Source organism: Varroa destructor, unplaced genomic scaffold (assembly GCF_002443255.2).
Source record: "Varroa destructor unplaced genomic scaffold, Vdes_3.0 BEIS01000007.1, whole genome shotgun sequence".
Taxonomy (NCBI): Eukaryota; Metazoa; Arthropoda; class Arachnida; order Mesostigmata; family Varroidae; genus Varroa; species Varroa destructor.
Window position 1 is genome coordinate 3,680,604 of NW_019211460.1, and position 26,153 is coordinate 3,706,756.

The 26,153-nt window shown below is 37.4% G+C and overlaps 1 protein-coding gene and 2 long non-coding RNA genes across 8 annotated transcripts in view; 1 reads left to right on the forward strand and 2 right to left on the reverse strand.

The window, feature by feature from the left end:
• The window catches only part of Btk (tyrosine-protein kinase Btk29A), a 60,640-nt gene extending 38,536 nt beyond the window's left edge, over positions 1 to 22,104 (forward strand). For 4 of the 5 annotated variants that reach the window (XM_086974090.1, XM_086974087.1, XM_086974086.1 and 1 more), the window contains 14 exons: positions 3,439 to 3,619; positions 8,692 to 8,787; positions 9,043 to 9,127; positions 9,553 to 9,712; positions 10,313 to 10,457; positions 11,080 to 11,574; positions 11,894 to 12,105; positions 12,574 to 12,788; positions 13,692 to 13,863; positions 14,319 to 14,490; positions 14,953 to 15,071; positions 15,317 to 15,452; positions 17,364 to 17,503; positions 19,864 to 22,104. In XM_086974090.1, coding sequence (XP_086830216.1) covers positions 3,439 to 3,619; positions 8,692 to 8,787; positions 9,043 to 9,127; positions 9,553 to 9,712; positions 10,313 to 10,457; positions 11,080 to 11,574; positions 11,894 to 12,105; positions 12,574 to 12,788; positions 13,692 to 13,863; positions 14,319 to 14,490; positions 14,953 to 15,071; positions 15,317 to 15,452; positions 17,364 to 17,503; positions 19,864 to 19,939 — 2,404 coding nt within the window. In that variant the 3' untranslated portion in view covers positions 19,940 to 22,104. Of the gene's footprint in view, positions 1 to 2,407; positions 2,515 to 3,438; positions 3,620 to 8,691; positions 8,788 to 9,042; positions 9,128 to 9,552; positions 9,713 to 10,312; positions 10,458 to 11,079; positions 11,575 to 11,893; positions 12,106 to 12,573; positions 12,789 to 13,691; positions 13,864 to 14,318; positions 14,491 to 14,952; positions 15,072 to 15,316; positions 15,453 to 17,363; positions 17,504 to 19,863 lie in introns of those variants that run through there. The other variant, XM_086974091.1, reaches the window with a different exon arrangement.
• LOC147754208 (uncharacterized) lies at positions 1,402 to 3,021 on the reverse strand. Its single transcript, XR_015316415.1, has 2 exons — positions 2,065 to 3,021; positions 1,402 to 1,934 (listed from the first exon to the last, which is right to left on the reverse strand). It is a non-coding gene; the product is annotated as an uncharacterized LOC147754208 (long non-coding RNA).
• LOC147754209 (uncharacterized) lies at positions 7,949 to 11,920 on the reverse strand. 2 transcript variants are annotated; one of them, XR_015316414.1, is made up of 4 exons: positions 11,810 to 11,920; positions 10,367 to 11,601; positions 9,543 to 9,691; positions 7,949 to 9,211 (listed from the first exon to the last, which is right to left on the reverse strand). It is a non-coding gene; the product is annotated as an uncharacterized LOC147754209 (long non-coding RNA). The 2 variants fall into 2 exon arrangements; XR_015316413.1 differs by having other exon boundaries at positions 9,543 to 9,826.
• Positions 22,105 to 26,153: the final 4,049 nt, after the last annotated feature.

Here is a 26,153-nt window from a genome sequence, read left to right on the forward strand (position 1 = left end):
GCCGAATCAAGAAGGCTGCCACGCGAACTTCTATGATGTGTAGGTGGTTGCAGCTGGACGATTTGGACGGGGTGAGCATAACCTTTTTTGAATTTGATTTTATCCTGCTCTTGTGTTATTGTAGTATTGATAAACTTTTGGTAAATGAAATCATTTTCAGCGGATTTTAATGAATCAGTCCATCAATCATGCGAATTGTAATGTTGATAAAATGAAGGTTCTGACAAATGGTCTTCATCATTCTTTTGTATTTTCCCTCCAATTAATTCATTGTGGATGCTGTTACGCGTCGTTAGAGCGACAGCCATGCCTACTGCTCCTACAACTATCACCGCAAATCGTTGTATTGTGCCATCGTTTGTGTAAGCGCACTTTGTTGCTATTGTTGGCTCGCTATAATGTGTGAAACACTAGCAGTACTATAAAGTACGTAGGGGTTGTTGTTATTTCATAATGCTATCAGTAAGATCAATAACATTTTCAACATACTGCAATAAGTGTCTACGATGCAAGTCTCAGGAATTACATTTTGTTTAACTTGTGTTCGACAACTTCGCTCAAGGGTTATTCCTTCAACCACAGATTACTGAGTGCAACGGAAGTAACAAATACAAATAGCCGAGAAAGAAAGTTGCGAACAAAGCTTGTTTCCAATAGCAGAATCCAGTGGCTTTTACTTGCATGACCCAATGAATTCTTTTCATCAGTCGCATAACCATGACGCTGGCTACAAAAAGTCCAGTTGAGAGTTCTTGTAATGACAAAATCACTACGTGTGGGCTACTACGTATCATAGTTATATCATCTGGAGTGTTCTAGTACTCATCAGATCATACATTTCAATTTTTCTTTAAGAATAGTTACTGCCGCTTTCGGTTAGGGTTGTTTTAGGCAAAGTTTTTACACTCTATATCTGAGATAGGACGCAATGCTTATAAGACAATAGACAACTTAAACACAAACGTGACAAATAAAATAACGCTTTTAATATATCAAAGGCAAACGCTAAGCACTGTATCGTCCTTTTGCTCGTGTGAGAAGCTCTTCATAGTTCGGGTCAGTCACTTGAAATAGCGTTTCCATAGCCCATAAAGAGGTTTGAGGGCAGGAAGGAGGGCCCCTGAGTCTAAGATTTTCGGTACTGAGCAAAACAAAGAAGCTAAACAAATTATATCGGGATGAATATACACACAACAGAACTGTTTAACACCTACTTGAATAACACGGCGTTCTTGTTGTTTCTGCTGATGGTACACTAAGAGTATACATGACAAAAATAGCGTCCTTTTCCCTAAGATATTTACTTAACGATACAAGCACTTTCTTAACAACCAAAGTAAACGTATTCAATCAAACATAGACAAAAAAGCAAAGTTTTTCGTAGCATAACAAAGTTGACCATTCGTTATCATCGCAAGCACTTTAGGTGCTCATTTTATATCGAATTTACTGAGCATAAATTGAAAAACAGGTAATTATCACAGGTAACTATAACAATAAGTTTTGCGTTGTGTTCTCTTATCAGGGTAGAGGCGCCGTTAATATTAGTAATTTAACGAAACCAGTATGTAAAATTGCAATAGAAAAAGACATTTCTCGGTATTTGTATCCCTTACAATGACCAACTGATACTATCCTCTTTTATTTATCTTCATCTATTCGCGTCCTGGCCATTGAAGCTTATTTAGTTCATGATGATTCTATTTGCTGAATGGGGTAGTATGAAGATTTAAACCTTTTCCTTACGACAGAAGGACGCCCCCTTATACCATATTTATTCACCGAAGTCTTGGTCCTCGGCTTCCGGTTTCGTTTTTCAAGGCTTTCATGTAATCAATGTAATCCCGCGATTCAGTATAGTTCTTTCATCGAAAGAAGATTCGATTGCCGGTGATATTGCTCCTCTCCACTCGTCAATGAGCCGTCGGTTACTTCTACAATGAGTAACAGCAGAATGAAAAAAAGTTACCTGTTGTTTCTCTTGTATAGTATGGTTGTGTCAACACTGGTAATACCTAAGTGACGACAAGAAATGCTAGCGTCATTTTGTAGTTCCACACTTACTGTATATGCAGGACGAAGTCAATGCAGTTGCACATTACTACATACGTGATCATAGTTGAATCTTTCTTGGATCGTAGCGGCTTGAACGCATTTGAGGCATGCGCGAGGCTATTATCACGTATCTATATACCTATGTATTTTTCAAAACACGACAATATTTAAATGTGTTGTGTACAATATTTAGGGACTTAGGTCTGCAAAAAGGTATCCCGAACCTTGCCTCAGTGTTGATATCTTAGGCAACTCCTTTGCAATTGGTGCAAAACTAACTGAATGAACAGTCAGTTTCTGCTCAAGAGACCCTCTCGTGCCGCCACGGTATGAGAATTCATTTAGAAAATAAACTAGACATCTATCTCTAGTAAGCAGAAAAACTAATCGTCTTGCATTTATCCTGAAAAACGTTTAACTGTGTACATGACTACTTTGAGCATTTTTTAAAGTATTCAGGTGAATTTTCTGAATTTTTCGTCCGGTACCTCCGCTAATCGTTTGTCCTGCCGAATGGATCTCAGCACAAAGCAAAAAAAAACAAAATGAAAAACTATTTAGAAAGCCGAAAGTGTCGCTGCTTGGCGATAGATTTTATCAGCATAGCTGCACCACGGACGTGACTGTATGAGATTGGCCTCATGTTTTTCTTTTGTTTGGAGTTGTTAATGATCTAAAAGAAAACTAGATCAAGGGTTGCTAAGGGTCAGATATACCTTTATACAACTTTGTATAATATTCGTATACTGTTTTGTTCTTTTTCATATGAATGAGTGACAACTATTTGGAGGCTATGTGAGTTCGCAGTGAGCGTTGGTGATGCGCCGATATTAGAAAACGTTTTCTTAGGGGAATTGTTGACCATGTGTTAATTTATACAAAGGTTAAGTGGGTGATACAAAAGGAATAGACAATTTAGTAGGAGTACAAACAAATTCAGATAACCTTAATGAGTGTGATTTTGGCTTTGAGATGAAAGTTACATGTATTTAATACTAAAGCCATCGTTCTCATCGTAGTAAGTTTATTGCCCAACAAATTAATTGACCGAAAACAAAAAATAAGGGGGAAGCTAATTATTAATCGTTAACCTAGCTAGCTAGCTAGCTAACATTCTAGTGGGTTCTTTGTAAAGTCAGACTACACCGAAATAGTAATATATTATCGAATTTCACTGACAAGGTGAAATCCACTAAACTAGCGGCGAAAAAAAGAAAGAAAATTACAGCTGAGCTAGTCAAAGAAGTATAATCACGTAGTCGTTAGGAACTGTTTGGTTAAAGGGTCTATTTTTGCAAATAAAAACATAATAATACTCATGTAATGCGTAAAATGAGTGCTCAAATGCGTGCTGACGTATTTTTCGTTTCGTCTAAATTTTAGCTGCTTAGCGCTATCCGATGATGGCGGACGTTCGGTGGATTCTGACGAACAAGAAATCATTAAGCAAGCGCTTATGATTAAGCGCTCAGTCAACCGGAAACGTCTCGGCCCCGTGAATTACAAGGCTCGATGGTTCGTCTTGACCAAAAGTTGCCTCACCTACTATGAGGGCACCCTCGAGGTATGTTGTTAAAGTCAGAAAGCTAAAACTTCACACAGGCTTTTATAGAATAGAATGCAATCACTCATATTAGGCATGCTTTCACATTACATGCGGTTATGTCTTTCCGACAACATAAACGCAGACGAGTCAGAAAGTTTAGCTAAAAGATTCGTTTCGAGCACAGTTTCGTAATTGTGCATGGCATATGTGACCTTTGTCTTATACCGAATATAGCAGCCATTAAGCTAACAAATAGGTTCGTTGAAAAATATTTAAAGAGCTCGGATAGGTACCCAATCGCTCGAGCTACTTCAACTGCATCTTCAATTGCTCGAACAATCAAAACATGAACATATCGTGGCATTCCCTTTTTACAGAACTACTCGTATCCATAACCGCTCTGCAGGTATAGTAACACTGCCAGATATATATGTAATGCGACGTTGCCCATCGCAATGTGTTTTTGCGTTCTTTTAAAGTAACGCGATTTGAAAGTCAAAGTTTCTGGATAGGAATCCTTCAAAAGGAACGGCTCATCTTTCCCGAAATCAGTGGTCGAAGTGATTCTATATGTAGCCAATAATGACCTGTATAATACTGTGAATAAACAGCCATAATTGTGAACATGTTCTTATATGCTTAAATCTGCATTCCAACTTACAAATGAAGTTAGTCGTCTAACTTGTTAGGTAGTCCACCGAAAAACACAGTGCATGCTTTCGCGCGTACCTCCGAGCCGCTTTACGTTGTTAACCAAAACGGGTAAACGTTAACCCGTTTGTCCCATTGTCATATTTCAATTATTGTTGTACTTCAATTGGATTGGTGCTTATTTAGAAGGCGTTATACCTTTTTGTTTATTGCTCCCTTCCGCTGATTTTTTTACGCGTTCTTTGCTTTATAAGGTCGTTATAACCATTTTTTCGGATACAAGAGCTTACCTTACTTTTAAAGCTGTAGTGATAAATGGAAAAGTAAATTCCTCCATACTCTTTGTTCGACACTCAGCCAATTAAAAAAATTCCGAGATAAATGTGATGTGCATGATGAGGACTTCCGACTGACAGTACGATTCAAAAGAGGTTTGTTATGTTCAGAAATGGCGTTTGCACTCTAAAAAAAGGTACTCCACTAAACCTTTTGAGTTTGATAGGGATTATCTGGAGGCACTTTGGAAGATAAGCCTTGACATTAGCAACGATTGGAGTCGTAAGTCCTTCTCCTTTTCACCTGACCGTTGCGCGTCTTAATCTTTAAATGTTTGGTAAATCGTCGAAGTCCAAATAAAAAACAAGTTTTTCAAACGCACAAATACGCCATTCTACCACGTGCAAATGAAACATAGGTAAAAAAACGATATAAACAGAAACGGCTTTCGTTGTTCAACAGATATACAAATTTTCGGTATTATGAAGGTGTTAGCTGTGCTGCGGTGACCACCACTTTATTTAAGGACGAATTGCACAAGTGAAGGGTTCACTAAGGTCTGTCTTATATTTCGAAATTTAATAAATTCAACTGAGAGTCGGAGCTTCTATAACCAGAATTATATCTTTCCTACTAATGATAAATATGTTTATGTTGAATATAGCGTAAATCACTGTTATATTTTGCTCAACTGTATGTTTTCATGTATATAATAATTATATGATCGGTCTCTTCACTCATTGCCGGAAACTATAGGGTTTAGGAAAAGTGGGTTTGGTCATAAATTGCCAGTAAGCTGATGGTGCGAGGTTCAGCTGTCACTGTTTTTGAGAATTCGAGACTAACTTTTATTTTCTCAATGTTATGGCATTACGCGACCCATCTCAAGGTTTAAGGAAAAGTATCTATCATATGATAGATACTTTTCCTTGTCTTTCAAGTTGGTACAGACGGCGTAACCTAAACTATTACTGCTATTTATAGGGATATTGACAGTACAACATTTAGTACGTGTTGTGGAAGCAGTTAAAACAACATTTTGTAAAACGTCTGAATAGATCAATCTCAAAGCACACTGCGACAGGCAAGCAAATATACAGATCTAAATATGCAAATGTATAGGCAGATAGATGATAAGGTTTTTGTAGGTGGCACGTAAAAACCGGTTTCTTGCAACTGAGTTATGAATCAAATCATGTGCATATCCGGGATATTTTGAACCAATTCGCAAAAGCCTAACGCGTGGGAGAGGCGATCTCAGTAGCAGAAAGTCTGAGGAGTCAGAAATTCGGAATGATTATCAGCAATGACAAATTACTTATATTATTCTTTTTACCTTATTGAATCTACGCAATGTTTGGCATCTAAAAGCCATGGGTCAGAGGTGCGGTGCCAAGGTTTACAAACATTATTATAATTTACTAAACAATCTTCTTGCAAAATATAATTCGAAGTGATGAGGATGGTAAGTTAGCGAAGTGGACATCGTGATTTCGAAAGTCTATTGTACACGTCTAGTACGTAACATCCATTTCAACAGATGACGATCAATGAAAAGATCGACCACTTAACCTTAACGCTAACAAACTGATGCATACTTACCAGTCTTCTTCGTGGCTGATAATTCAGTGAAATATTTGCTAATAAACTGCAGTTAATTGGCAGTACTTTAAAATGTAGCAGTAGTTAAAAATGGAGTCATTTGCCGTAGCTGCATATTCTTACTTCAACATCTTCAATACCAAATCTGTGAAGGTCTTTTTCCATATATGAATATGCTTACATGTTTATATGCAATGGATATATACATGCGTTTTTTTACGTATATTTTCAATAAGGATAAGAAGAAAGTCTGTTTTTGTTCGGCATAGAGAGGATTCTGAGGCGACAATTCGATATCTGGATTGAAAGTTCAATAGCTAAATATAAGTCTTATTACAGTACATGGTATTTTGCTTGCTTGTTTGCTTTAATAAAAGCTAAGACTATTTCGAAAATTTCGCATTCGTAAATAGAGCCTCTTGTTAATAAATGAAAAGCACAATAATTAATTATACTGAATCACTAATTATGAGGCTCTAACCTAACAACATGCATTACCAGCGTCCAGCAACGAACTATTAACCGGTCTGCTAGAAAGCATCATATCCGAAAGCCGATTATCGCTGAAAATGCATTTATTGTAGCGATATATATTTTCGGCATCTGTTTCACTCTACCACGTTACCGCGCGAATGCCGTTATCTTTTATCCTACCTGAAAGTAGCTTACGTTGTCTCTGCTGAGAACGTCAATGGCCCTGTGTCGATCCTAAAGGATGGACTCAGTCTTTTGAGGGACCTGGGCTGTCATGTGACGAGTTGGAGAAAGCACAAGTGCGGTAGTTTATGCTCACCAAAACGCACAAAAAGGGAACACCGCTGGCTGGATTTATTGTGTGTGAACCAGTTGAAGACCTCGCGACTCAACAAATATTGTCGCTGACGAATGCCACTTCATGTCTTGGATTGAGATAGGTCAACTCCTATACGTTCCACGCGTTCGATGGTTTCGTTTAAATAAAAAAAAAACCGGCCCCAGGCCGGCAGTACTTACCTCGATTCGTACCTCTATGGACAAGTCTTTCCAGGAATGCTCTAGAATGAGGGTCTACTTGTTAGAGCTCTTCGTGAAGTCAGAAAAGCCCTTTGATGAGAAATAGTTCATACCAAAGTAACGTTTGCCTTTAAAAGATCATACATGGATTTAGGTTTGGCGAAATCCCGTTCAGACCGGTGATAATAAGATGTCAGCCCTAGAAAACTGTCGTAGCTGTGGAACAGTAGTAGAAGACGTTAGGACACCTATCGCCGTAACCTTCGTTGGGTAAAAAAAAAGAGATTTCATGACCGAAATGGGTGGCCTCCCCCATGTGAAGTGACGAGTGCTACAGGTGTTATACAAAAGCACTAAAGACAGAGAAGCTTCTCGGAGGTAGTTTTTCGAAACCCTATGATAATACAATGATGTCGTTAAATAACTCAGGACTCGATTCATCAACCGCTGGTACGCCGCTAGGACGTAGGCCAATTTGCATCGCATCCACTATTATTAATGCAGACGACCTGATATTTTTCCTTGTCAGCGAATGCAATGATGATTTGCCAATAGCCATTCGTCAGGTCCAAAATAAGAAACGTTTTCTCTATCTTGTCCGAGGCAAGGGAAAGGTTCTCCTTAATTGCATTCAGCTTCTGGTAATCTATGATAAGATCAAATCGAACCTTGGTTTTTCCTCACCAAAGCGATCGGAAAATCTTTCCCGTACGTATCTAAATAAAAACAAATATGTTAGCTAATTTTTTTACAAGTGTTTGAAGTGTTATTCCTGATGATCATGTTTTTTCGACACGGTCACCATTCACCGCAATTACTCACTAATGTTTTTAAAGTTTTCGTTCTTTATTCCGCAAATAGCTTTTTGTTAGTAACTTTGCATCAAGTGATTTTAACAGGTGACTGGAGTGCGCTACATACAACGGATTCCTAATTTAAAAATTAAATTCAGGGCGCTAGCAAGCAGAAACTCTAAAAGCTCAAAACCGCCAAGAGGTCCACAACACATAAAGAGACCAATCATTAATGATTATCTGAGCGACCAGTTAACAGTTCGGATTTTTCTCTCCAAAACGCCCATGTAGAAAATCCAGGTGCATCAAAAGTCGCTGGTTGAGCCATTTTAATGTGCTCCAATGTGCTATTAAGCCCCTAAGTTTTAAAGCTACTGAAAACACTCCAGTTTGCCTCATTGAACCCTTACTCGAATTTTTAAGAAGTTATATGAACTTTGGCAATAATTGACGCTATCGACATCGGGCAAACAAAACGTTTTGATTTTGATGCAGACTCTTCTAACGCGAAACGAGTAAATAATAGCTCATTTTTGTTAAAACTGCAAAAACGACGCATTGTCTTCTACCATAACGAGTTCGCTGCTTTGTTCTAAAGAGAACAGACTTTCATCAAGTATCAAGAATGGCGAACGTATGCAAAGTCTATTCGAAGTTTTTACTACTATGTGGAGTTCTACAACTTTTAAAATAGAACAGGTAATACTGCCTCTATGATACACTCCACTTGATTATTAATTTTTACGTTTTTTTTTCACCTTTTTTAAATTTAAGAAACGAGGTCGTGAGAAAGGAAGAATTCCTTTGTCTTCGATTCGTCTTATCGAATACGTCAATGATGAGGCCATCGACAAGAAATACGTCTTTCAGGTAATACATACAATGATCTTCTACAAAAAGTTCATTCAAGATGAACTGTTAGGTTTTTGGCGTCGAAATACTAGGTTTAAGTATGATTTATAACGTTAAACAGATGTTCGTAGACATTGGAAAAACGGATAAAATAATGAATTGGGTCCAACCAAACTTCCGGCACACAGACCTTAAACAGATAGTTTTAGAATATTCAGGATAAAGTCGAGTTCAGTCCTATGGTTCAGATAAATAGTCGAGCTTCCTTTGCAGATCGGATTTGAAGCAGAGCATATATTATACGTGGTTGCATCTTCTGCCGAGCAAAGAGACGAGTGGATCTGCGCTCTACGAAAGTGTAAGTTAATAATTATTCATTCTTTGGCCTCTTGTCTTGGACCCTGTAAGCTATACAGAAGGGTGGTGGCCATTTCAAACGATCCTATAATATAAAAAATTGACACAGAGATGCACTTATATATTATTATTATATATTATGTATTTTCATTTAACCATTGTTATATTTTAATAAGTATAGAAGCTGTACAATCTAAAGCAATATCTAAATAACAATACCAGACGTGAATTTCAAAACATTTGCTTATTAGGCTAGTTAAATTCATTGATGTGCTTATATTGCTGGTTGACACTTAATAAAGGTGCTCAATGGCATATGTAGAGTTTGCTACTCACTTTACTTTACTTTTTTTATAAAATTAAACATATGAAACATGTATTGAATGACAAGGAAAAAAAAGATTGTTTTATGGTACCTTTGTATAGTTTGCACCGATAATCAGTGCCTAGTAGACAAATATCACGCCAAATTGTGGTCCGGTTCGAAATGGGCTTGCTGCGGAGATCCTTCGAGAAGTTCGTGTGGTTGTCAACCCACCTGGGTCACTAAGCCGCTCACATCGTTCTTCAAAAACAAACTCAACAGGTTTGTCGCCGTAGTATTAGTAGTACGACGCATCATTCGTTATTCAATAACTTTCTTCTCAAATAGTGTTTCGGCTTTCCTTATTACAATTTATGATTTACCATAATACGGAAACTTCAACGGAAAAGCAAACGTGAGGTATAATATTTACACACATGCGCGTATAGCATATAGCTGTTTTTGGTAGCCCGCAGAAGCACCAGCCCAATGGGCTGATCTACGGACACATTAGTATTTTGCTATAGATAGCATCTTGCCAAAAAGATGTAATGCCGATAAGTAACTCAATAGCTGAGGTTAACTCAACAAGTATGAAGGGATACATTAATTCAAAATTTTTTTTTTAATATTAAGTACCGCAGCTTGAATTTTTACATTTTTAATTTAATTTAAATAAAAAGCAAACACGTTTGGTTTCCGTTCCTGCTTGAACGGGTCAAGGTATTCATTTCATATTCAAGTATGTGTAACAGATTAATTAAGGTATTAGGTATGCAATACAGAAAATTATGATTTTGATTATCTAATTGAGTTCGAATAAGCACACGTGACCCGCTATAGTGTTAATAAGTGCTAGTCATCTTTGTGCACTCCCTACAGTTCGTCTCGCTCATCGGCAAGTTGTTCTAGTCCGTCGAAAAAAAATGTACATACCGTCGAATCGATGGGCCTGATTCAGAGGAGTGGTAGTAACTCATCGCTTGACGTCACCCTTCCTCGCGCACATCATCTCTCTCGCAAAAAGGTTCGAAAGTAAAAACGTAGTCATTAAAACCCTTATAACTTAAGCATTAGCAGCTGCTTTTATGAGACTAGAAAGTTATATACACTATAAGAAAGATATTTTTTTCTAGCTCTCTTATGAGCATGGTTCGCATATGGGTATAGCCGAAAAATTATCCTGAGGATTAAATAAGCAATCAGTCGACTAATGAGTAGTTTGAATTCTGAATTAAACATGTAATTGCCGTAGATAAAGGCCGCAGACCGTCAGTAGTGACGTTTCTAACGAATTTCAATACGATTTGATGGCCAACCTATAGGAGCAACATATAGTTCGGGTTTAGATGCCCCCGTCTATATAGGCGATGCCTACTGGCCGGTTGTGTGATCATGACATTGCTCGTAGTACCTCATAGTGAATGATTCATCAAACACTAAGATGAAACCTGAGCGATTTTGGCTGATTCTAAACACGTTTTCATTCTAGCGTACAGTTATATGAAGCTAATTTTTTTCTTAAATCCTGCTCATCTGATCCGACCTCTTAATTTCTGGAAATCTAAATTTTGCAGCGACCACGACAGATAGATGTTTAAGCATACATTGGTTTGGACGAGACTTTTTCGTTGCCCGTATGATTTTAGGTGAGCGAGTCGCTACGGGACGGAATTGGTGAAGGCAACAGCAATATGTCTTCTCTTGAAAACGCTACAAAGCTTGCACTCATCATGGCTTACAACCAGGAGAATAAAAACGGAAGCAGCAGCAACAATAACAACTGGTCATCAGTTAGCAGCAATCACCATAACGTACATCACCAAAACGGTCATAACAACAACAGTAATAATAACAACAGCAGCAGCAGCAGCAGCAGCAACAACAACAACAACAATGTTAACAACGCCAACAACAATAATCACCACTACAGCAGCTCGTCTTCTGCTAGCTCAACATCAGCGCGAAATACGGCTGCTACCATCGGCAACAATGTAGGATCGACTACCAACGGAAGCTCAAGCGCGACTCGTAAAACGGTTATCGCATTATTCGATTTTGAAGCACAAGAAGATGGCGATCTCTCGCTGAAGCGGGGCGAAGAGTATGAGGTTATGGATGATTCCGGAGAACATTGGTGGCAGGTACATTCGACCAAACGAGTCAAATACCTTTAAATGTATGAAAAAAGTTTAAAAAAGGACCGTTTCGATTTTCTTACGGATTTCTTTTCAGTTCACAAGAACGCATCGACTGCGTAAAATTACAAATGGAACAAATGCATTTTATAAAAAAGCAAAAAAAATCATGAAATTCACTTTCAATGAAATAAAATGTAACCTCTCGAACAATAATAAATTCATAACTATTGCAACGTACACAAATACATTTTCTATTCCATATACACTTATTTATATTGGTTATACAACACTAGCGTTCAAATGTTGTCTAAACCAATCGTAGGTGCGGAGCGCGTCTGGAGAAAGCGGTTATATTCCATCGAATTATGTTCAAGAGCAGACGGTGAAAGGCCTGTGGCGTCACGAGTGGTACGCGGGTGACATGTCACGGCAAAAGGCCGAAGTCCTATTAAGGCAGGAAGGTCGTGAAGGATGCTTCGTGATCAGAAATTCGTCAACTAATGGAATGTACACCCTCTCGCTGTTTACAAAAATGTAAGTAATGTCACGCAGTCGTTAAGCACAAAACCGAAATCGTATTGGGTTAGGGTAAATTACATTCTATTTGCGCTGAATTTGAAACCCAGCTTCACTCAAAAGGCAATGAGCAGTTAAGATGTCACCTCGAGTTTGGCAGCTAATACCTAACGGACTAAATCGTTATCAAGTCATATGGAAAACAAGCGTCTAAATTCATTTATCTCACCAGTAATCAAACAATGTGTAGAAAGTGTGTTAGATACTGCCAACCTGCTTTTTCACAACTGCGGAGAACCTGTCAGATATACTCTGTTATGTAAGCTTAAAAATTAATTCGATTGGGCGGATGTTTGAGTACGTGTACAGCAGCTAAAACCAGTTGCTTTTAACAAACAGTTTAATAAATGGAAATCTTTTTGCCTATTTAGAAGCATAAAGAAGAACAATTTCATAACAAATACTTCTAACATTATGAATGCATAGCCCCGGCCCCCAGGTGAAGCACTATCACGTTAAAAGCAATGCGTCTGGCGAACTTTACCTTAGCGAAAGACATCGCTTCAAATCCCTTGAGGAACTAGTCTTTTATCACAAGCACGATTCTGGTGGGCTCGCTACACGGCTTAAATTCGCGCCGGCCTCCCTACAAAAAATGCAACAGAGGCAACAGGCAGGCTCATCGAACGGAATTAGCTCAGGTAAATTTATATGTGACAGACTGTTTTATATATCAATTTATTGATAATTTTTAGTACATTCATTGCAGCGGTGCTTGTAACGCGGTGTAACAAAAATAACATCGTGTCTGTGGATCATTTGTAAATGAAACAGACGAACAAATCATGTTTAATAACGTTAAATTTATTTTCAGATGAATCGTATCCATCCTGTGTGTAATTTTTTTGCTTACATTCTAATACTATTCGTATTTCTAGAACAATTTTGTAGACGAAAGACCAGATGCTCTAAGCATTTTGCTTTCTGGACCATGATTTTAATGTCATCAGGGCAATAAAGAGTGAGACAACTAGCTCATTTCTTCTGCCGTCGTTTCGCGTGCCCTAATACTGCATATTTTCAAAACAAGTTAAGAATCGATAAATTATCTAGAAGTCTCGTTGTCGGATATCTCGATATGAGAGTATATAATGTCGGATACGGTACTGAGTATAGAGGATGTCGCCTTGATAATTTAAATGATTATGTTGACATTTTAACACGCAGCCTTAGAAGTCACTGTTTGTATATGCATATATTTGGTCTATTCAATTTCGGCTTTTAAGAGCGCAACGGTAGTTCCCTATATTACATATAGTAGACAATTTGCTACTTTCAATTTAGCTATCTTAGAAAAGGCAGTTAGCAAACCTTAATTATTTTAGGCCATATGACAGTTTTTGCAGAGGACAAGCATTTTTGTAATACCACTTTCTACTAAGCACAAACTGCTAATGTTGTATACATAATAATGCCTGCGACAAATGTGTATTGCTTTAATGTTTTATGCGCTTTAAAGCCCTGATCTAATTCATTTTTCTAATGATTCCTTTCTTCGAACAATTTGTTCCATTCTTGTATGTTCGTACACACTGACGTTATAGATAAATGGGAAATTGACCCGTCAGAACTAAGCTTATTGGAAGAGCTGGGCTCTGGCCAGTTTGGAGTGGTTCGTCGAGGACGATGGCGGCAGAGTAAAGACGTTGCTGTGAAAATGATGAAAGAAGGAACTATGAGCGAAGACGATTTTATCGAAGAGGCCAAAGTCATGACGTATGTAGTACACAAGCTAATACCACTGACTGTCTAGCTTTAAAACCGTAGGTGCCTCGTTTGTATTTGGTCGTACGATGCATGCTCCGATCGAGTTTACTTAGACACTTGATGTTAATAAATTCAATTATAACAAAAAAAAATATTTACTATCGAACACAGATTTATTAAAAAATCGCACCCAACGAGTGTTTTTTAAAATTAATATCAGTGTTGTATCGGGTATATGTAAAATTTGACAGCAACGTCGATAACCATTTACTATAAAAAATTATACTTGGGTGACAGTATCACTCGATTCATCAGGCAGTGGAGTACCACATGCAGATAGAACAAAAAAAAAAACTACTTATTTATAATAATATATGCAAGTGGCAACTTCATCACTTGTAATAGATCGAGTCGCTTTTTTCGAAAATCTTTGCATTTTTTTTCTTTTATCTCTTGACCAACAGAAAACTACAACATCCCAATTTGGTGCAATTGTTTGGGGTGTGCTCCAAGCAACGTCCAATACTGATTGTAGCCGAATATATGAGATTTGGTTCTTTACTAAATTACCTGAGACGGCATGAAACTCGGCTTCAAGCACAAAAACCACACGTTCTGCTCGATATGTGCATTCAGGTACGGTTTTTCTTAGAAATTGATCTGCATTTTTATATACGTATGTCTCTATATTAAAAGAAAACTTTTATGCTACAACGATTTTCGCGTTGTTGAAAAAAAACTTTATGTTAAAACAGGAAAATATCCATCGAATTATTGACGGTCACGACTCGATTCATCTTTATGTTCAACCGCAAAATATGATTAATTTCATTCGTTTTATTCTTATGATCTGATTTTTGATGAGAGTTGAGAGATATATATTCTGATTTTAAGCATTTGCGATTGCAGCGGCGAAAAAGGTGCTGGAATAGAATTCAACCGCGAAACTGGTTTTGCAACTTAACGTTTTAAAATAACTTCCTGCAGTAAACAATGGAAACCTTATACACGAAATCTTTGTTACTCGTAGGTGTCTTATATATGTTACTCTTATATACTGTCTTATATATGTGTCGTATATGTTACTGATATGGACAGGTGTGCTCTGGAATGGCCTATCTGGAAATGCATAATTATATACATCGGGATCTCGCCGCAAGGAATTGCCTCGTCGGCGAAGGTAATGTCGTAAAGGTCGCCGATTTCGGACTGGCCAGGTGAGTGCACCCGCACAGGCACAGAAATATGTCAATTGTTGTAATTTTTGCTGATGTTACCTATGCACTAGAACGCCATAGATGCGTACCTGGTACGCACCTTACTGTGACCTATGTATTTTTTTGTCTCTTTCATCAAATGACAAACTAAAGCGTTATTACAACGATCGAATTTTTCAACTATATATGTATATATGTTCTATGGTAATCATAAAAAGAAATCATAATTTTTTTTATTAATACAGATACGTGATTGATGACGAGTACACATCGTCAGGCGGTACTAAATTTCCTATAAAATGGGCGCCTCCGGAGGTCCTTGGATATACGCGCTTTTCCAGCAAATCTGATGTCTGGGCTTATGGTGTCCTTATGTGGGAGGTTAGTCAGTACACGTAGATTTTAAGAAAAATCACTGCATTGTTTAATGAATTTTGTAGTGTCGTATTGTTCCATAGATATATGCAGTAATTGGCGAAACAAATAAAGCCACCTAGAAGTTTCACATATTGATGGGCCTGAAACTAAACATCTGCATGCGATTTTTTCAACTGCTGTGGAAAAAAAGCATTTTCTGATGCTTTATGTGGTGCAACGGCTGTATACTATAATATGTATGAACATTCGGGCTGTTACGCACAATTCGAGTATTCGGTCGCGTCTTCCTCTGTTATGTAGAGACACGAATGGTTTGCAATTATTTATTATCCATCATAAAAGTTTTCATCTACTTGATAACAACGATGATGTTGTATTATATACTGTTTTCATGCGAATTGCAGTGATTTTCGCCTTTTTTCTTTTTCTGATTATTCATTAACTCTCGTAATAGAATTACGAAAAGACTTCACAGAGGTGCAGCGGACTCTAATAGTCATATTCATACAAAAAAACGCGATCGCGGAGAGAAATGGCTGAGTGGATCAGAATGTCGAAGCTTGCCGTTGACGTTGCAGCCGTGGAGGTTAAAGATAACGTGCTGCTGCCATTAAAAAAAATATCGAAAATGACTCACAACGCAACAAGGAGATAGGATCATTCGAATTAAGCTACAAAAGTTCGATTTCTTACGGTCTATTAACTGCATCGTAAGGTTGCAGAGCGGAGTCACTGTGTCCGTAAGGACCCTGCATCGATATGAGAGGTTCTAGCTGTTGGGAATTACTCAGAAACATCGGCTTAACTGTGCACAAACGTATACGCGTTTCAAATTGGTTTCTCAAAAAAAACTTTCTACCATAAAAAACAATAATTAAGTTGAACCGTAGAGAACTGGGAAGAAATCTGTTTTCCAGATGAATCGCAGGTTTTTTATCTTGGAAATGACGCTTAACACGTCTACAGGCGTTCTGCAGAAAATTCTGTCAAAAAATGCAGGTCAAGCATTTTTTTACAGTGTTTACAGTGCAAGAGTACTATATTCCGTCAGTGGATTTACGCAGAAAAGGTAATACAGTGAGGCGATTCAAAAGAAAAATGCTGCCCCAGATACCAAAATGGTATTCGGATAGGAACTATGTACTCATGTATGACGAAGTGAGTCTCTGGGGTATTTATCGCTAATGGTGTTGAAATTCTACCTTGGCTTGGAATTTCACCTGACCTGAATTTAGTCGAAAACGTGTGGCAATATGTCAAAGGCTATGTCAAAACAAGACAGAAGGTCACGAGCAAGAACGGCGGTAGGAGCCGGATGTAACGAAGATTGTGCGAAAATGCTTTCAGAGCTTATCAAATCGAGTCGCGGCAATAACATCAACTACGGATGGGGCAAGCACTAGTCTCAGTAGGTGTACCGCAATTTAAAAATGCTATTCTAGCGATAGTGTCATAATTCGAAAGTCGAGAAAACAATATCGCCGTGGTACGATAATTGCTGTTTAAACGTAATCGAATGCGTGAATTATGTGTAATGGCTCAAATGTTTACACATGTTGTGATGAACAGTCATTATATTACATGTCTCAGCAATGACTTCCCTTCCACAGTGGTTCAAAAATGCATTTCTGGAGGCCGTATCGTTGATGACTTATCCGTACCAAACAGCCTTTGCATAAGATGGATTCAGCTCGGGTACGGAGCAGTCTTCGATGAAATTTGACAGCGTGTGAAATTTCTAAATGACCATATTTGATTGACCAGTATTTATGTAACATGTGAGTGCGTATATACATACAATGTTTACAATAATGTGATATCGTACACATTTTTCTCCTTATAAAATACGTCTTGCTATTCTCGTCATTTCTTATCTGATGCGTGTATTCTTTCTGTGTTTTCTTTCGTTACCAGGTATTCACATGCGGAAAGATCCCGTACGGACGGGCAAGTAACGCCGAAGTGGTAGAGTTTGTTCAGAGAGGCCAGAGGCTGGATAGGCCTAGAACGTGCCCCCGAGATGTCTACAACGTCATGAAGCTCTGCTGGGAAAAGTATGCTTTCCATTCATATCTCACGAGCTATTTATTTATTTATTAGCTACATTTTTTTCTATCTAACCATATTTGCAATCATACCTCTCTTTTTCTGTCCAGAGACGGGTCAGATTAAATTAGTAAGACATCTTAATCTATACTTTGTTAACACTCTGTGCATGTGAATATTAAAAAGCTCGTATATATTATAATGGTGAAAATGCATTAACGAATAAATGTCTACGACTATATAAACGCAGAACAAATAGCTCGTTCCCGCCAGCCGACGACAAAACTTAGCCAATTCGCTTTACTTGGGTGGTAGCACTTTGATTTCATCTTGAACTTTGTTTCGTGCTGGGAGCCAGCCGTCCGATGGAATGTTTAGTAATGATGCTGGGCGAAAAACTTGAAACATAAAGGCTGCAGTAGGATCATTGACGATATGGACACGCTGATAGGCTTAATCGTCGAATACCGAAGCGATTAGACGACATGGGCGTACTATTTGACGATACCCGGTCGAGGAAATAATACCAGAAGCGCGACTGTACTTACGAGAAGCTCCAAGAGTGATTCGGCTCTCGCGCGTATGACTATGTGTAATAGTTTCAAAGAGTATCTCTACGACCGTTTTCCTCTGAAAGAAGTGGAGCCGCCTCGGCCGTTTTTATCGCCACAGGAGTAACGTTTGAACCTTCCCGTATGCTAAAGCACTTCTGGGGGCACTAACTCGAAATGAGGGTGCTCCTGGCTGATGTCGAAATCGCTTACTTTAATTATAGAAGCTTAAGGTAATTTTTACAGCAAGTTAGCATCAGCGTCCGTGAATATCTGCCGAAAAATCCTGACACTCACGCTCACCTAAAAGGGCACAGGTTGCTGTGGCTGTTCTGAGAGGGCATATTGGTTTACCACCGGACGTGCAGTTTATCAAAGGACGGCAAATCAGAGTGGCAAACCTCCAGATATGGTGGCACCGTTAAGCTCGAAGATCACACTGCATGTTTTCTAATTATGTCAGGTAACCCTCAATGTATCGATCCTAGCGCATCCTCAGTGGGCGACGGGGGGCTATTACGGGAAGAACTTAAGATCCATGGGTTCGTCCCCAGTCAGAGTAGTCCTAGGGCATCAAAACCGGTTCTGCAGAAATCAGCCGAGAACTTCGTGTTTTCAATTTCGTAATCGAACATACGTAGACATAATGGAGCCTAAGCGCCATGCAGATATAAATAAAATCGTACGTCGACCAATGGCATGGTGTTTATCGGACAAAGCAGTATAAACTGGAGTAAGTGGGCACGTCCTTAAGTGAGCGTGATGTGAGCTAGTCTGCACGAAAAAAAACTATGTACGCGCGTTTCTAATCAGTCGTTAAAGGATTCGCGAATTTACCGCTTGCAGGGTAAGTATTCACCCTGTTGGGCAGCGCTACGTATTTCAGGATCACGAGAAGCCAGATTGTATGAACCCATTGCAGCGTACTCGTGCCTTCTTGACAGCATTGAAAACCGATAGTTGTGTTATCTGATAATGCTTCTTTTTTTTTGTCGTATCGCATGGAATTCGAACAAATCAGGGGAAGTTCTAGACTGTACAACGTTAATCCACCACCTGCTAGAAAATACTGACCGCGACATTAATACGTCGCGTCGGACAAGCGCGGCCTAGTTATAATTGTGCAAACATAATATAAATTTAGCTAAGAGCGAGTTGATTGTGAAGCATTTGACCCTGTCAGCTAACGGTAAGATTAAGCCAGCTAGCCTCAAGTCTCTTTACTTACCTATTTATCGCATGATTTGTCATCCGTTCACCATTGGTGGGCTTCGCTTTACCTAAGTGATACTAGAGTGACGATAAACAATTCGTTCTTTGATTTTCTAGATTTATTTTTCAAATTATTTTTTTTATTTCGCCGATCACGACAACGTATCAGAGAGCTCTTCCTCCCCTTTGTGCATCTTCATTTTATTCCTCGATTTTCCAGATTTTATATTAGACTTAGAATTTATTTTTTTAATTCTATTTTCTTTTCGTTCATCAACACTGACATCAACCATACATGTAATACGCTAATCGTGTAGTATTAAGTACTACTGGACACTGTTAATTGAGAATTTCGGTAATTGTTTGATTTCGGACGAAGTTACAAACAACAAACATAAGTACTAGCAAACATAAGCACGTTTAGAAATTGCCGCGCAATTACTGAAGTTACAACTTAGGCTTTGTGCAGTAAACTGTAAAACTGTAAAATAACCATCAATGTTATGAATACTCAAAAATGCAATGTTTCATACGATTTTTGTCACTTTTAGTTTGGAGAATGTTTTGTATTTAACCACATTTTTTTTATTCTTCTTCTGCAATAGGTATCCGGAAGGTCGGCCAACATTCCGAGGAGTCAAGGCTCAGCTTGACCGTATTATGGATGACCCAAATTTTTAGCCAAAAATGTGCATTGAAATCTGAGTGCAACAACAACAATAACAAACGGATATGCAAAGGCCGTTGTGGCTTCTGACACAGGTTGAAATCCGAATTTCTTCGAAAAGTCAACGTTTTCTTCGAGCTCATAGAAACAATACGAGAAATAAGAATACGGAAAAACGAATCAAATAATATCAACAACAAGAAGAGAAAATAAATACATAACGTTACAATACATGAAGGGAGATCATGAATAAAGTAGAATCTATAGGAAGAAGGGGGGGCTCAGACAGCATCAGCTAAATATATTTTTATGGATTTAGAAGTGATTATATTATATAGTTCAGACTTCGCAGGCTTAAATGAAATCCGCAACGACGTTGCAATGCCACTTCCTCAAACACCAATGCCACTTAGTCAGCGCTGCAGTGAAATCGGTCAAGCTAATAATTTAATAGAGTTCGGCATCCCGCACTAATATTGCAATTATTATGCACAGTAAACATCGAGCTAACTGTACATATACAAAATGAGCTATTTAAACAACTGCTTATGCATGTGCCTCTGTGAGATAGTACGCGTCGTTTATCGTAAAGGGCGCTGAGACTTTTTCGTTTTCTATTCAAGCATAGAGCACTCGTGTAAAGTGCTCAACGCGCGTCGGTACTCTGTTCTTAGGTTTCTCTAGGATTAGTATTAAGTAAATATTTTAATTTTACCAATACTAGTTAAAATGCTATCGATAAAATAAAAAAAAATAGTAGTCGATAATGGACATTTAATACAGTTTATAATTAATTTTACCTTTGTAAAATGCAATCAGTATTGCATCGGCATTTCTATAAAATAATTCCTCCTCCTTTATGCTGTAGTGTCGACAATAGAAGTCTTAACATAGACATAACTGATCCTTATGTTTTGCATTTCTTATTTAGATTATTTTATATTTCTCATTGTGGACCTCAATCAATTGCTCTTTGCGCAAATAATAACGTGCGTTGCAAATGATAGGTCAAAAATATGAAGTATGTAGAGAGCCAAACCTTCAAATAAAAAAAAAATCAAATTCGTCGGAATTCACTCGCGGAACCAATAAGACTTTACTCGCAACACTCAATGTGAAAGATACTAATACTCCGTCACCGCCGAAAATATTGCATTCGTATTTAGTTTTGATAAAATTATTGCAAACAATGCATGACAACTGTTAAGCAATATAAAATACACTAGATAATCGGTTGCGGAATGAATGGTTTTTCATTTGTGTAGATTATTGTTGCATAGAAGACTACCTATTGGAAATACAAGTATAGTTTTCGCACGTCTGATGCAAGATTTACATTTAAAAATGACTATTTTGATTATTATCTGCGAAACTAACTTCGTTCTGTTGCATAAACCCATTCTGAAAAATTATATCCCACAGCGCAAACATAAATACATACGCTGCATTAGTGCAAAGTCGACTTATTATTTGTCAACTTGTTGCTGTAGTCGACCCATTACTGGAGGCTATGACACCGATGCCAGAGGACCTTTCGTGCGGTGGCTCGAGTTCAGGACATATGGGGAATTACTGAGAGGGTATGCAACGCTTCTTAACGCAAGACAGTGTAGGCCCGGACTTTTTCAAAGTTCTGCGTTCAAATCGAGCCACCAAATCAAGTTCCCGTAGGATTCCTGTGTGTAGATAGTATAAGCACATAAACACTCATTTTATAGATTTTACCATTATTAGTATATCGGCTAGGCTAAACGGAAATTGAGATATATGCATCTTGTACCACTGCATTCACAATAAAAATTTGTCAGAAAAAGTTAGAGCGAGATTCAGCTTACAAAATACAAACGAATACGATGACGAAATAGGAATACGCAAACAGGAATGTTTGTAACATGGCACAGGTAAACAACGCTGTTTTACTTGACAAACTACAATAGATTATGTGTAACAGTATTTAAACTTTGGAAACGCTATTATTATGAAAGACGCTGCAAAAATGCGTGTTTGATTAATTTTGAGTTAAATTAGGACAACCAACATAAAGGTTGGGACGATTAAGATAGCTTTGATTCTATGATAACAAAAACTTATGAAAAACGGGGTTGCCCCATATGAATTTCAATTTGGAATCGCAGACTGCAATGATAAAAATAAAGCTGATAATGATATACTGTGGTAACAGTAACGTATTTTTTATTTTATGATTCAGGCGTATGTAAAAAGGTATGTAAGCTACGTATTACAAACAAAAAGCTCTTATACAAATAACTCAACTAAGGCCTCGGATATTCTCTGTTGATAAATAACTTTTCATTTCTGAATTTAAACGAATCTAGTGAAATAGTGTTATCACGTAATTTATTTGCATTAGATTTTTGGAAAGCAAGGCATCACACAAAGTGGCTCAAGGGTAGAAGAAGAGGTGTTCCTTTCTTGTTTTGACCCAATTATTGACCCAAGCCAAAAGTCAGAATGCAGTTTCTCCCACAAAGAAGCTCTTTCTAACGTTACGACTTACAAAGCTCATCTCTATGCACTTTAGATAAACGTGCATAGAGATGAGCTTCAGGACTTATTCAAACGCTATATAGTCATATTGTATGTTTAAAATTCAATACCCATATAAAGTAATCTATTTGCATTGTAAACATTGAAACATATTTACAAAAATGACATTGTTATGGGTCGATAAAATACTCGGACCTATGTAAGTCGTATCGTGAATTAAAAAACATGAGTACTACTCAGGGCTTCTACATGTAACAATAACAACGCACACATAATTACCATATCTCAAGTATTACCACCTTGAAAAAAATATAAATCTAAAAAAATTAGCGTAATGCTCTTCCAAAAACATCGAGCTGTAGAAAGCCTAATAAAATGTATACAATCACAAAGCAAAACTAAAGTTTATATAACTAAAGACATTTCAGTAAAAGAAATTAAAGACTAAAGAGATAAATTCAAAATTATCAAAGTAGGATACAATAACATCCTCTGTCTGAGGCTAAGCAAAATTGATAAAACGATTATTACAATCATAACGATTCGCATAGACGCTCATTTGTCGTACTTTTAAAAGAATGGGCAGAATGTAGTTTAAACGAGAGATTACAGAATACACAGCTAACAGCCAGAACAGTTAAAAAATAGGGCAAATTTCAGCAACGATTATCGAAGTAGAAGTAGAATTTCACGAATAAACATTTTTAATTCCATGCTATCAGGATACTCGGTGGCAAGGAAGGCAGGCTTGGCAGGTATATCAAAGCCCAGAATACTTCCAGCCTATTTCCAACTTGAAAATGCTGTGTTTAATAGTCTGTGTACATTTTCTGCCGTATTATAAGAACTAAGTTAGGCCATGGCAATATAAATTTAAACGACTGAAGTGCTAAACGAGAAACACAAAAGCATAAGATGGATCCAGATCAGAGCAGAAGACAAAGAATGTAAAGTCTGTCTGAGTTTTTGAGATTTTGCGAGAAAAAAAATTACAAATTACAATGACAAACGACTAAAAGGAAACTTAATTGTGACTTTGTACTTTGACCTGTGTACTTTATATACATATCATCGTGATAGCTTAGTGGGTTTTAACGTATCTACCTGGTAATTCATTTGTTGTTCATTTGATACTTATATAATGAATATAATTTATTAGATACTCCTTACTCTTGTTCTGTTTAGTACAAACTGATATATACTACAATCTTCTATTTATACTACAAACGCCTAGGTTCAAACCTAACCCACTTCATGTGTCCCTAAGTTTAGTACGCAAACGCGCTACGGTTGCCCCATAATGGGAATTTAGTAGATAACCAAGTAGTACTGCTTAGTCCCCGAATGTATCAGATTTACGGATGACGTCGAACAAACGAATGTTCGATTGACGTAGTCACAAGAAGTCACCAACCGACAAAATTTATTTCGAATACCCTAGAGTGGTCACACTGAGAAAATTCAGGACGTCGTTTGTGATTTCAGTACATGTGCGAGCCTTTACTTGCACACAATTCACAGACAACATAAATTAAAATTAACTTATTTTGTCTCATACATATCAAATCTGTGCCTCCCTTCATGAAGAGCAACGTACTAACATATTAGTACCCTGATAGTCAGTACTTAAATGTTTCATAAACAGAAAGGGTCAAATTAAGAGGATGAGCATTTGCATCCTATTCCTTATCTTTAACTGACTTAAAAATTTCTTCTAAAGTTTTTTTCTAGAGTAAATTTCTAGAGTAAATATTTCTTAAATTGACAAATAAAGTCACACCAGTTTTGACGGAAGTTCAGGTTTTCATACTTATTGGTTCTGAAGTAAACATTGCCAGTAATTGATCTCTTTTAACTTGGTTTTCTGTTCATATCACAACAATATCGAAGCGACGACCAGTAAGAATAAGACATACTTGATACCGATAAAAAGAAGTAACACATGTTTTCTAAGATATCGGGTATTATCGAAGCTACTCTTATAATCGGATGGGTTACGCAGAGTCTAAGCTACGAGGCAACTGATTTAGCACATCACGGTGTTGTTATGTGTGCTTGTTTCGACATGAAAGCCGAGGTGTCACCACTTTGGTTGAGGAGTGACCATTCTCTGCGTCTGACCACCGCAGTAAACCGACATAGCAGGCTTCATATCTTTTACTAAGGCAAAGAGGAAGGTCTCATCTACAAAACTCTTCCTTGAGTGTTCTAAATGTCTATCCATGAGAATACTTCTCACTGAGGCAAATTTTTCACCGACAATCGGGAGGTAACCGATGACTTCGAAAACTTGTGTCACTCTTTCGTACCACGTATATGTTATGGCTAACGGTCGCCATTTCAAATATTGGTTATGATATAAACACACAGCTAAAAAAAAATACTACTTAAATTTTGTCAATTTGGTTGTTGTTCTTCACAGCTGGAGTCTGTTTTGTTCAGCCTTTTGCTAACCCACAAAAGCAGAATGTTAGCACTACCCCAGAATGTACGATTTTCGGCCGTAAAAAGTTTTGAAGCACTTCCCGTAGAGATGAAAAAAACATCCATTAAATAGATGATTAAAGATCCATTAAACATCTTTATTAATTTATTACAGGAAATTTTATTCAAATAACTAATTGGAAATTATTATTTACAGAGGAACAAACTACCCTGTACAAACACATATTTTCAACTCATGTGGTATTTCATACACAATTGTATATTTCCGAAAAATAATATATACCGCAAATGCAATAAAATATTAAACATAGTTTCATAGATTAGAAATCTAGAGAAACCTCTTTATTCCGGTATGAGCTCTGCATAGAAAGCTTTTACCTACCTTAGTTACTTTTATCTGAGGGATTTCTATATAACAAGTGAGAGAAAAATAAGACAGTAACATAGTAATATACCTATACAACTCGGCGAGAAATAGCACTGAGGAAATATAGTACCACGAATAGCAACAACATTATCGAAAACTGTCTCCACGATTATGGCAACAAATTTGTCTCTAATACCATCGAACAAGCTGATCTGAATCTGCAGTTTCGTATACCAACTTTTAGATCACCTAGTGAATGCAGAAAGTAGGTTATTATACACGGCGCATAACCGTTAGTTATAGTCTCTGTAATTAGTGTAAGATGAAAATTTTAACGATCGCCACACTGATTTTGCTTATAGTCCCAGTCATCCATAATAATACTGGAGTATGAAAAGCATTAAATTAGATATTATGAATACGTTTTCGAAGATCTCAGCTGCTTGTACGAAGTGGAGGTCGCTGTAATAAATCAGACTTTCGCATTCAGAGATTCAGAAAAGTAAGGGCTAAGAATTGCGAAACAATGGCCCTTTGGGTTAAGGAGATCACCTCAAACAAATTAAATGACGAAATAGACTAAATCAGTAGGCCCCAGGGCATTAACTATTAGCTGGAAATCTTTCTGTAAAGGTTAGGATAATATCAAACAGAAAATTTAGAGTTTTAGGTTTACGCAAACATTCTTGCCATCATAGAAACTAGATTTTCGAGTAATTACATCTTAGAACTTGTAAAAAAACAAGCATAATTAAACCAAATACTTTCTGTTTTATTTATCACTGCTACTTATTTTTAATCAGTAACTCGATATAAAAGAAGATGAAAAAGCGAAACTACCTGTACGCATACACGGTCTCATTGCCACAGTCGTAATAGTGGTTCTCACGTAATTTCATGTATTTATT